Source organism: Ranitomeya imitator, chromosome 4 (genome assembly GCF_032444005.1).
Source record: "Ranitomeya imitator isolate aRanImi1 chromosome 4, aRanImi1.pri, whole genome shotgun sequence".
Taxonomy (NCBI): domain Eukaryota; kingdom Metazoa; phylum Chordata; class Amphibia; order Anura; family Dendrobatidae; genus Ranitomeya; species Ranitomeya imitator.
Window position 1 is genome coordinate 71,622,287 of NC_091285.1, and position 12,089 is coordinate 71,634,375.

The 12,089-nt window shown below is 42.1% G+C and overlaps 1 protein-coding gene across 5 annotated transcripts in view; it reads right to left on the reverse strand.

The window, feature by feature from the left end:
- Positions 1 to 368: 368 nt before the first annotated feature.
- C4H5orf24 (chromosome 4 C5orf24 homolog) overlaps positions 369 to 12,089 on the reverse strand; it is an 83,989-nt gene continuing 72,268 nt past the window's right edge. For 3 of the 5 annotated variants that reach the window (XM_069763814.1, XM_069763811.1, XM_069763813.1), the window contains one exon: positions 7,573 to 9,529. In XM_069763814.1, the coding sequence (XP_069619915.1) occupies positions 8,966 to 9,529 (564 nt within the window). In that variant the 3' untranslated portion in view covers positions 7,573 to 8,965. Of the gene's footprint in view, positions 6,336 to 7,572; positions 9,530 to 12,089 lie in introns of those variants that run through there. The other 2 variants (XM_069763816.1, XM_069763815.1) reach the window with 1 other exon arrangement.

A 12,089-nucleotide genomic window follows, 5' to 3' on the forward strand; every position in this document is an offset into this window, starting at 1 on the left:
AACAACTCCAGTTAAAAATACATTTGAACAAAGAGATCCCAGTGATGACGCGTGTTGGTGACATGTGATCACTGTAACAGTGACATATCAATACCACCAAGGTTGACTATGCAGCCACCGAATCATCAGCAATCACAAGTTGACATGGCACTGTGCAATGGCAGCCATTCTAAAGGGGCTTTTCAGAGCTCCATTTTTCGAATTAGCAGGGGTTCTAGACCACCCTTTGTATCAGTGATAACTCACTTTTTGGGGACAATCCCTTAAAGATATCCCTCATAGAATGATGTCCATTTTTCTAACTATCCATGTGATAAGGTCCTGGCTATATAGGTATTGTAATAAAAGACTACATCAGACACAGGAGCCATATTTGGGAATGTTTAATGACTGGTAGCTTAAAATTGGGGAGAAAGTATATTACAAAAATATTAACAAAATACACAACAAAATGAAATGACATGATCAGTAATGCACCAATTATGGATCCATAAAAGAAACATTGCAGCTCTCAATACACTGAAGTGTAAAGATATACACATACATACCTGATTTACAGCTCACACAACTCCACGAGAACATAGGAAATGATGACCCCAATTAAATAATAGTACAACTATACATTGGTAATGTGCTCATAGTTGTTATCTGTGAATGTGCAACTTTACTTATGTTATATATACTTTAAGATATAGCATCTATTCAGCTCTCTACAGCATTCACAGAGGCTTGACAGAATTATTAAAAAAGGAAACAAAAATTAAGCTAGAAATGCGGAGGGAATAAAAGGACATATGGTGCTTTAAAAAAAATATTTAATCAAGCTCGATTCATTCATGTTCTCCAAGATTAATGTAAAAGATAGAATGTTGGAGTTGGAAGGGACCTCCAGGGTCGTCGTATCCAACCCCCTGCTCAATGCAGGATTCACTAAACATCTCAGAAAGATGTCTGTCCAGCCTCTGTTTGAAGACTTCCATGGAAGGAGAACTCGCCACCTCTGGTCTGATGGCTATCATACTCACAAATTCATATATTTAAAACACCACTTCTAGAATTCACTTTGTTCTCTTCCTATATGAAGCTTGAAAAAAAAATCTTTAATGGTCTTTACAAATATGTAAAATTTACTAATTCTATCACTATCCAACCGACAGATATCCGACTGCAGCATTGTTCCAATGGCCTAGGTTGGAGTCAGGAGACACCTTATCTGTGCGGATACAAGACCAGTGCCCTCTGTAAAGGGGACTGGCCAACCTCTTATTTCAGTAGCTAAACCAAATCAATGAGCAGGAACTAGTCTCAGAAACCACATCGGTAACTGCCTGGGGTTGCCGGACAATAGCCCTGTGAATCAGCTCCTATCTGCCAGCATACATGATTTTTCTTTTGATTAGCTAGCCTAAATGTGCATCACGCCAGAAGATAATGTCATGCCAGGCTGGTTAATCAAAAGAAGATCTGGGGATGCCGTCAGATAAGAGGTGGATAGTAAGGCTTCTGTCTTGCGGCCACAGATTAATGACGTGGCTGCTGGATCTGGTCCTGCAAATCAATTTGCACCATCGCTAGTGACAAACAATGCAGTGAAAAAGAATGGGGCTGGCTTATCAGTACAAGATGAAGTAATCCAGGACCATTCACACACGTGATGTCTTAGGCTACTTTCACACTAGCATCGGACTCGGCCTGTCGCAGTGCGTCGGGCCGAGGTTCCGACGCTAGCAGTGAAACGGAGGCACAATGGAGGCAGCAGATGCATTTTTCCTGCACATCCGCTGCCCCATTGTAAGATGGGGGAGGTGGGGGCGGAGTTCCGGCCGCGCATGCGCGGTCGGAAAAAGCGGTCCGTCGGCAGCAAAAAACGTTACATGTAACGGTTTTTGCTCCTGGCGGTCCGCCACAACAGGGCGCAACCGTCGGACGACGGTTGTGACGTGTGTCAATGCATTGCAATGCGTCGCTAATGTTAATCTATGGGGCAAAAACGCATCCTACAAACAACTTTGCAGGATGCGTTTTTTCCCCTAAACGACACATTGCGACGTATTGAAGAAAACGCCAGTGTGAAAGTAGCCTTACTGTCACGGGAAGCTTTCTCTTGTGTCAAATACAAGCCCAATGATAAGCTACTAGGACTTGATCTTTGTTAATACAAGTATATCAGTAAGGTGTACATATTTGTATTTCAAACATCTTAAGATATTTTTCTATAGCTGGACCACCTCTATAATTTCATGATGGTTCTACAAAGCATCACGTCAGTTAGAGCCAGTATCTCTGCCTGCTGGAAGGACAGCGTGATTATTATACCTTCTATATTCTCCTAAAGAAACTCAGAGACCATGGAGGATGAGCGGTCATCTTTTTCATGCTAACAGTGTGACAGGAACTGTCTAATCATCATCCGTAATAGGCATTTGTGTCCACCTTGTGATGAACCTCAATGGTACAGTTCATGCAGTTTCATTATACAGGAAGTTCTCATAATTGAGATGGTGACCCCTTGGAAAGAACACAAAGGTGTGTAATGCACAGGGGTCACTGAGATCGAATTACTCTACTTAAGAGAACGAATCCATGAATTTTCAGACAAAAAAGAACAAATGAATAAGATAATACTAGTTGAATCATAAGTTACAAAGTGAAAAAAAAAAAAAAAAAGATTTTGTATCGGAAAGCTTGTTTAATGACGTTGGAAGATGGTCCAGAGACTGCTTGGTTTAAACCAATCTAATATACTGAATCTAGCAAGGCTATATCTACAAACCAGAAGACTCCTAAGACACAAGACTCCTTGTCATGTTCTTTGGGTGAACTTTGCTCCCTCCTGTACGCTTTGGCCAACATTTAAGGGGTCTTCTGAACTGTATGGTCATCCTGCGATTGCAAGCACCAAGGTTTGGTATGGGCTGTAGTATAATAAGCTTAGCGCAAAAGTAAAACTTAAGTGCCACTACTTTAGTTAAGGAGAAATGAAAACATCCCCATATTCTGTTCTCTTGTTTTCAAAGTATTGCTACAACAAAAGTATCAGATAATTTTATTGCTTCCCTTCACATAAAGCAGCAATTTTACTGTAAGCCTGGTCAGAGGTTAAAGGGAATCAGTCAGTAGGATCGTCCCTCCTGACCGGTCTATATGAGTAAGCAGGTCTTAGGAAGTTTAATAAAATGATACCTCGTTATTTGCGATCTGATATTTTATTCCAGAGATATCCACCTTTTCCATATATGTAAATGAGCTGTTCAGGACTAAGTGGCGGACGCTGATCTGCATGAGAATCTGCCTTCCGAGCCTATTTTATATGAAAGGGGGCATTACTAGTGTGAGACATTTAATAATTGCCACTTTGCTCCCATAACACAGGTCTACAAAGTAAATTTTTTCCAGGTGCCAAGGTTTTATTTTTTTTGACGGATTCAGGGAATTTTGAGGGGGCTGAATTCAAAACTTTCTTTACCTTTGCTGAATTGGTTCAAGTTTTTGAGAATTCATCCATGAAAATAATGCACTGCCCCAATGTATCTTGTGTGTGATAACAAATACAATAGCTTTTGGTCTTTTGACTCTATCAATGTCTTAGGTAATGAAATATCCCATTTAATTAAATATAATAGCAACTTTTTTAAGCCAAAATTCTACTGTAATTAAATGTCTGAGAAACTACAAGCAATCTGAAAAAAACAACAGTCATATTCTTAGTCAGCACCACAAGCTGAATATAAAACCATTCAGACATCGTTGGCGCCAAAATCACTGTCTACAAGTGAATCACTCACAGAGATGCAGTGAGATCAGAACTAACACAGTACAGCAGAAGTAAACTTTATCTTATTACAAACACATTTCCAGATGCAGTCCCCTCAGTGCTTCAGCCTCCATGTCACAGGCAGCCATTGTGGGGAAAAGCAGGACAGCAGAGCTGACAGCATTGGGACAGGACAACTGAAAATGTGCTTGCTGTGTTTGTAATGAGACAAGGCTCAACCTCTGCTGTACTGTATTAGTTATAATCAGGCCCAGCTATGCAGCAGAACTGTCAATATAATGAAAGGGAAAGTCATACTGCAAATGTTTGTGATGAGACAAAGTTCACTGCTGCTTTACTGAGTTAGCTCTGCTGTACTATTTGAGCTGTGTGTGATTATGAGACCAAAGTGATAGCCGTTACTTGGTTAAAATTGGTCACCTTTTATATAAAAAAAAAAAGCTCAGGGGACAGATTGTCATGCAGATCAGTGTTTAGCCCATTGCTCTTAACAGCAAATTTCCATATATGAAAAATGGAGTATCTCTGGAATAAGACATCAGATGGCAGATATCATTCTCTTTCAACTTTCTATGACCCCACACAGACAGGAGGGTTGATCCTAGTGACAGATTCCCTTTGAAGAGGACCTGACTGCTCTCCAGGTGTGCGTGAGCTTTAAAGGGAATCGGTCACCTGAATTTGGCGGGCTATGTAAATGCCCTGTTTTCGGTCCGATGGGCGGTGTTTCTTCTTTTTTCCTCCACCCCATCCTTCCCCGCTGTCCGCAATATTTTCCAGAATTGGAGTAGGTGTCCTCCATAGTTTGCGCGTGCACAATGCAATCTTGTCTCGCGCACGCGCAGTATGCTTTGCCCATCTGCGGGCAAAGCCGAAAAGCATTACTGAGCATGTGCCGGCGCACTATGTCCCGGAACACAGAGAAATACTTCCGGAACATAGTGCGCTGGCGCATGCGCAGTAATGCTTTTCGGTTTTGCCCGCAAATGGGCAAAGCATGCTGCGCGTGCGCGAGACAAGATTTCATTGCACACACGCGAACTATGGAGGACACCTACTCCAATTCCGGAAAATATTGCGGACAGTGGGGAAGGATGGGGTGGAGACAGAAAGAAGAAACAACACCCATCAGACCGGACACAGGGCATTTACATAGCCCGCCAAATTCAGGTGACAGATTCCCTTTAAGGCCGGATCCCATGTAACAATCAGTGTGCATGTTTGTGTAAGTGCCATGTACTTTGCTTAAAGCCATGTGTAATGACCAAGCTATTTCCAATCCATTTCTATTGATGCAGCAGAATGTCACTGACTATTTGGAAGGAAGTCTTAGCAGCCTAACCGCAGTCACTGGCAACAGTGGCACCAAACTACAGATGGCACCCCCGTCAGTAGTCACTGTAGTTTTAGCTGCATTCTTGCACACAAATTACGATAAAATCTGTTGTCAATTATAAAATATACGTGTTTTGGGTTGTGATGTTTTCTGGGTCAGTGCCATGTTTTTATGCTTTAAGTATGATGCTTTTTTTCGTAAATTTTTCCAACAGGTTTCTCTAAGAACTACATAAAAACACAAAAAATGACAATACAAAATGCGAAAAAATTTGAGTGCAATAACATTTTTTTACGTTTTTGCATGCATTTTATAAAAAAACAAAAAAACAAACAAAACAGGTAAAGGGGTCATAAGTAGTTACTGTACTTACACTAAAGGCCCAATTAATTATTGTACTTCTGCCTTTTTTTCTGTCTAGTTTTTAACCAGTTTTTCATTTGCACATTATTCTTTTAATCTGCACTTTTTTTTTTAATCTATTCTATACTTGTTTGTGCATGTGTGGTTTTTTTTCTTTGTGAGAAGGGTTTGGGGTTTCCTATTGTTTTCGCTGATTCAATTTCGACTTAAGAAGTCGCATCACTGCATACACTCAAGTCCCCCTTGATGAGATTTTATGTACAGTAAGTACTGTAAGTTTTGCAACATTTTAGCAGAACATGGAACCTGTTGGGCTAAAAGGTGGCAAAAGAGATTATTAAAGACAAAAATAAAGAAATATTTTTGATTTTATGCAAAATTCATTAACCACGTGCGCCATTTTGAAGACATGTCAACGAATAAAAAAGGACTTAAAAAAAAAAAACATTGTAGAGAAGTGCTGAGTGTAGTACAACAGGTCAATAGATTTTTCATTAATATGGAAAAAAAATGGTCATTTTTGATAAAAACAGTTTTACAGACATTAAAACCATTCCTCCGATGTCCCATCATGATGTATACTTATAAATAATGATCACAGCACAACGATAGGGGTTGTATTCCCAATGATGGAGGTATATGAGGACAACAGACTCATTCAGGGGAAAGATGCTGCAAAGCTCTGAATCCATTCAGCTGCCAGAAGGTGATAAAACAAAGATGACGTCCAGTCGGGCAGAACTACTAAGTATGATCCGCACGTTTCCGAAGGTCCGGACTGTGCACATGAACAACTGGAAGTCCAGAGCATTGTGTCCTATGCATCACTGCTGGCGCACATGAAGGCTTGCTGCTTTTTTCCTAGTAAGAAAAGCATGAAACATGATACGCGTTCTTACTCAAAAAAGAAAATCCTTTTTTTTTTTTTTTTTTAATCAAAACACCAAGTAGATGGAGTAACACAATCATTCACACTTGTCTGACACAGGACTGGGAAAGTGGCCACAGAATGACAGTGCCTGCCGAGGAATACGCCGCTGCTCAACTTCTACATTAATTTGGCTTAAAATATTCATCTATATGTATAAGTAAAAAAAAAAAGAAAAAAGTATGTGACCCCCTAGGATTATCAGCTCCAGAATGTGAGTTTACCCAATTTATATCCCACTCCTAGCTGTCCAGATGAAACAAGGCACCACTCCAGTTGGTTTCTATTGTCCCAGCGTTGGAGTGGTGTGTGTAATCTAAGGTCCCTTCACTTACCAGCCGGCGTCTTCACCTCTTATTGGCCGGCACAGCGCCATCTTATAACTGGCCAGAAGTCAGATGTAACAGTCACGAGCTCTCAATGTAAGTCTATGTATGAGAGCCATCTTCATTGACTTGCATTAAATAATGGCTCGCTCCCGCAAACACTGGAATGACAACCTGCTGTAGACAGACAGGAGCGGCGGCGATGGAAGGTGAAGTCGGCGTATGTTAAAGTATAAGAATAGTGACCTTAGATTAGAAGCACCACTCCAGTGATAAAATTTATTAAAAAAAAATGCTGGTGTGGCGCTTTCAATTGTAATAGAAAAATGTTCAAGAAAATGTCTTGACGGCCAATGGAAGGATCAGTAGAAGTTGACTTGCGACTGGTTAAAGGGGGTCGTCCCATCTCGGACATAAATGTGATATATCTATCCACAGAACGCACACATGGCAACCCCAATAGAAATGAATGAGAGCTGCACACGTCCATTCCTGGTGGCTTGTGACGGGACCCTGTTCTCACGATAGATGCGAGTCCCCCCAGACATTTATGATCAAGAGGACAATACCCCTCTAAAGTAAAAAACAAATATAGGTTACTTTCAATTAAGTTACGGCGTATGAAAAAGCTGATTGGCGATAGGGATGCAGTCAGCGCAGGAAACCCTCGTACGACACCAGCGCAGAAGAGAAACCTTCTGTGCAACGTATGTGACCTGCGCGTTATACAGTCTAACAAGCCTGGACAACCATTCAAAGGAAAATGACCCTTCAGTAGACTTGATTGTCATTTTTCAGACCAATTTCATGTAGAAAGTTAAAGAAATTCAAAGAATTGTCAAACTTTTTAGACCCAGTGTGCCTTTTATTAGCGTGTCGCTACTGTACCCACATCTGTAAAATGATAAAATAAGCTCTTAAGTCCTGTGAATGTGACAACGCTTCCACATTCTCATACTATTGGTCACTGTACAGGAGGAGCCGTGCTCTCCACATCACCTTTAATTGGTATTAAGAGAAGCTGGAGCCTATTGTCAGACTGGTCATTCACATATATGAACATCTGACATGATGACCCTCTCCACTGATGAGATGCGTGAAGGACTAGTGCAAAAAGCGTGCAAGGCAGATGCCATAGGGAACAGATTCCTAACCAAACTAGATGGGCAACCAGCCATCAGCTTTTTATTGTCTGCACTAGCATTTCTAAATCTCTGCCATTTGGATAAAGCAAAAAAGTTATTAAAAAAGCAGGTCGATTTATATACAATGCATGATTGGGGCTTTGTGCATTGTGTCCATTGTGCATTACACCGTTTTCCAATTTCAAAGTGCTATGAAAGTTTAAAGGGAATCGGTCACCAGGTTTTTGCCCTTATCGGAGATCAGCATGATATAGGGGCAGAGAAGATCCCGATTCCTGCAATTTGTCACTTACTGGTCTGCTTGCTGTAGTTTTGATAAAATCACAGTTTTTGCTGCTGTAGCTCTAGCAGTGCTCTGAATACTGAGCTCCTTAGAATCACGCCCATGCCACTGATTGGAAGCTGCTGATCAGTGATGGGGGCGGGGTTACACAGGAGGACTACATGGCACAAGACAACTAGTCTTATAGTGAACCTCCTGCTGATAAAACTCTTATTTTATTGAAACTCCAAGAAGCAGCCCAGTAAGTGATACATTGCTGGAATAAGAGTCTCTGCCGCTTAAATACCTGCTGACAGATTCCCAATTTTGCATGTAAATAATTAGGTCTAGCCACATGTACACGTCTAAGCTGTATCTTACATTTTTGGCTACATAACGTACGCTCTGAAAGTGAACGTACGCTCCACCAGACAGTATTTGGTATCATCATTCCACTGATAAGTTTGTTCTTACTTTATGGCCTTGTTATCATTGGAGAATAGAACTGTTGATGCCACAAATATAATGTTCCTACATAAAGAGATCACGGTAACACTGCATGCAACAGTTAATAAAAAAGGCAACCCCTTTTTGCCGCAAAATAAGTTACACAAGCCAGCAAAGAGACACATAAAAACATAAAAAGGTAAAAGTTACAAATGCCACGTGGCAAAAACTCAGAGAAATAGAGTAAAATATTCCTGGAAAAGTATGAATATGACTGAGACCAGTGTCTAGTCTAAACTTTAGATAAACCAGGTGATCATACAAACATCTGATAATTCCTCCTCCGTGTTTCTGCATACACACATGTAAGCTGCGACGCGCGTCTACTCGACAGGATGTTTGACGTTTGTATCCACAACAGAATGGAGTCCCCTGCTAAGTGCTGTGGGGTAAGGGAAAGCTGCATTGTTGCTTGTGTAACCTAGATTGGAAAGCCGCGATAGAGCTTTTATGCTACCTGGAGGTCTCCCTGGGCTGACTTTGTATCCTGCGGCTTTGGTAGTGCCCAGTGGTCTGCCAGGACTTGTTTTAAAGCCAGCAGCTTTGGTGGTTCCCAGAGGTCTGCCAGTGCTGGTTCTGTAACCTGCCAATTTGGTGGTGCCAGATGGCCGTCCACGTTTGCCAGCTTTGCCAAGGGTCTTCTTTTTCTTTAAATCACTTTTTGTGTCCAGGTCCCTGTTGCTTGTGGTCTGTAAATGTGCCTCATTGATGGTTTCCTGCGTCTGACAGGAGATATTCTTGTGGCTAACCGTATGGCTGTATTTACTTGGCTGGGTGGCGTACAAGCCAAATTGCTCCACACTTCTCATGCTGTCTTGACCAAGGCAGGAAGACTTGCCGCTTCCACAAAAAGCCACACTGTTATTCGCAACCGGACGCATCATTTTCTATTAGGAGAGAGCAAACAAACCTTGTAATAAGCAAGTCACACACAGTCACCCCAGTTCACCCATAGAAGGCATGACCAAAAAAGAGAGGACTCTCCTGTACAGAGAGTAAAGCTGACACGAGGGTCAGATAGCGGGAAGACGCTGTGTATTGTGTGTCTGCCGAAATACTATATTTCCCCACAACAAATAGATATGCCGCAGGGATGGCGTGTGCACAAGAGCGGTGTCTGCGCCACCCTTAGATGCTACACTTAATCGTGACTACGGCATCTAAGCAGTATACCAGGAAAGAGGAAACATACGGCAGCCCAATACCCACCTCCACCATATGGGCCATGCAAGCATAAGTAGTGCAGTGTATTATGTAACTGATCAGACACATACGGCAGTCCATTACCCACCACCACCATATGGGCCATGCAAGCATAAGTAGTGCAGTGTATTATGTAACTGATCAGACACATACGGCAGTCCATTACCCACCACCACCATATGGGCCGTGCAAGCATAAGTAGTGCAGTGTATTATGTAACTGATCAGACACATACGGCAGTCCATTACCCACCACCACCATATGGGCCGTGCAAGCATAAGTAGTGCAGTGTATTATGTAACTGATCAGACACATATAGCAGTCCATTACCCACCACCACCATATGGGCCGTGCAAGCATAAGTAGTACAGTGTACTATGTAACTGATCAGACACATATAGCAGTCCATTACCCACCACCACCATATGGGCCGTGCAAGCATAAGTAGTGCAGTGTATTATGTAACTGATCAGACACATACGGCAGTCCATTACCCCCCACCACCATATAGGCCGTAAGTAGTGCAGTGTATTATGTAACTGATCAGACACATATAGCAGTCCATTACCCACCACCACCATATAGGCCGTAAGTAGTGCAGTGTATTATGTAACTGATCAGACACATACAGCAGTCCATTACCCCCCACCACCATATGGGCCGTGCAAGCATAAGTAGTGCAGTGTATTATGTAACTGATCAGACACATATAGCAGTCCATTACCCCCCCACCACCATATAGGCCGTAAGTAGTGCAGTGTATTATGTAACTGATCAGACACATACAGCAGTCCATTACCCCCCACCACCATATGGGCCGTGCAAGCATAGGTAGTGCAGTGTATTATGTAACTGATCAGACACATACGGCAGTCCATTACCCCCCACCACCATATGGGCCGTGCAAACATAAGTAGTGCAGTGTATTATGTAACTGATCAGACACATATAGCAGTCCATTACCCACCACCACCATATGGGCCGTGCAAACATAAGTAGTGCAGTGTATTATGTAACTGATCAGACACATATAGCAGTCCATTACCCACCACCACCATATAGGCCGTAAGTAGTGCAGTGTATTATGTAACTGATCAGACACATACAGCAGTCCATTACCCCCCACCACCATATGGGCCGTGCAAGCATAAGTAGTGCAGTGTATTATGTAACTGATCAGACACATATAGCAGTCCATTACCCCCCCACCACCATATAGGCCGTAAGTAGTGCAGTGTATTATGTAACTGATCAGACACATACAGCAGTCCATTACCCCCCACCACCATATGGGCCGTGCAAGCATAAGTAGTGCAGTGTATTATGTAACTGATCAGACACATACAGCAGTCCATTACCCCCCACCACCATATGGGCCGTAAGTAGTGCAGTGTATTATGTAACTGATCAGACACATACAGCAGTCCATTACCCCCCACCACCATATGGGCCGTAAGTAGTGCAGTGTATTATGTAACTGATCAGACACATACGGCAGTCCATTACCCCCCACCACCATATGGGCCGTAAGTAGTGCAGTGTATTATGTAACTGATCAGACACATACAGCAGTCCATTACCCCCCACCACCATATGGGCCGTAAGTAGTGCAGTGTATTATGTAACTGATCAGACACATACAGCAGTCCATTACCCCCCACCACCATATTGCTGTGCAAGCATAAGTAGTGCAGTGTTTATGTAACTAATCAAAGGATCGCAAAAAAAAAAAGATGGTGGAAACAAGGTTAACATGAAAAACAACAAACTGAGTGTAACAAATAAAATTATTTATAATAATTAAAAACAATACAAAGAACATGAAGCGCATAGATTGTAAGCTTGCGGTATCTGTTTGATCTGTTTATTGTTATGCTGTAATGCCTATTGTCTGTACAAGTCCCCTCTATAATGTAAAGTGCTGCGGAATATGTTGGCGCTATAGAAATAAAATTATTATTATTCTTATGTTGGCATCACCTCATTTGTAATGACCAGAATTGAAAACCCATGATGCACAATCTAAACGTGGGCTGAACGGACAGCCTGGTGTTAGTAGACCCGTGGCTAGTCCGTGAATGACGGTCTGTGCACAGTGTGACACGGACGTCTGAATGAGGCTTTGATGGTTACATAGGTTGAAAAAACACCTAGGTCCATCATGTCCAACCTTTCTCCACCAATTGTACAGTCATGAGTTGAAACCAGCCAATTGCCAACGTTTGTGAAGGGTGAAGGGTGGCG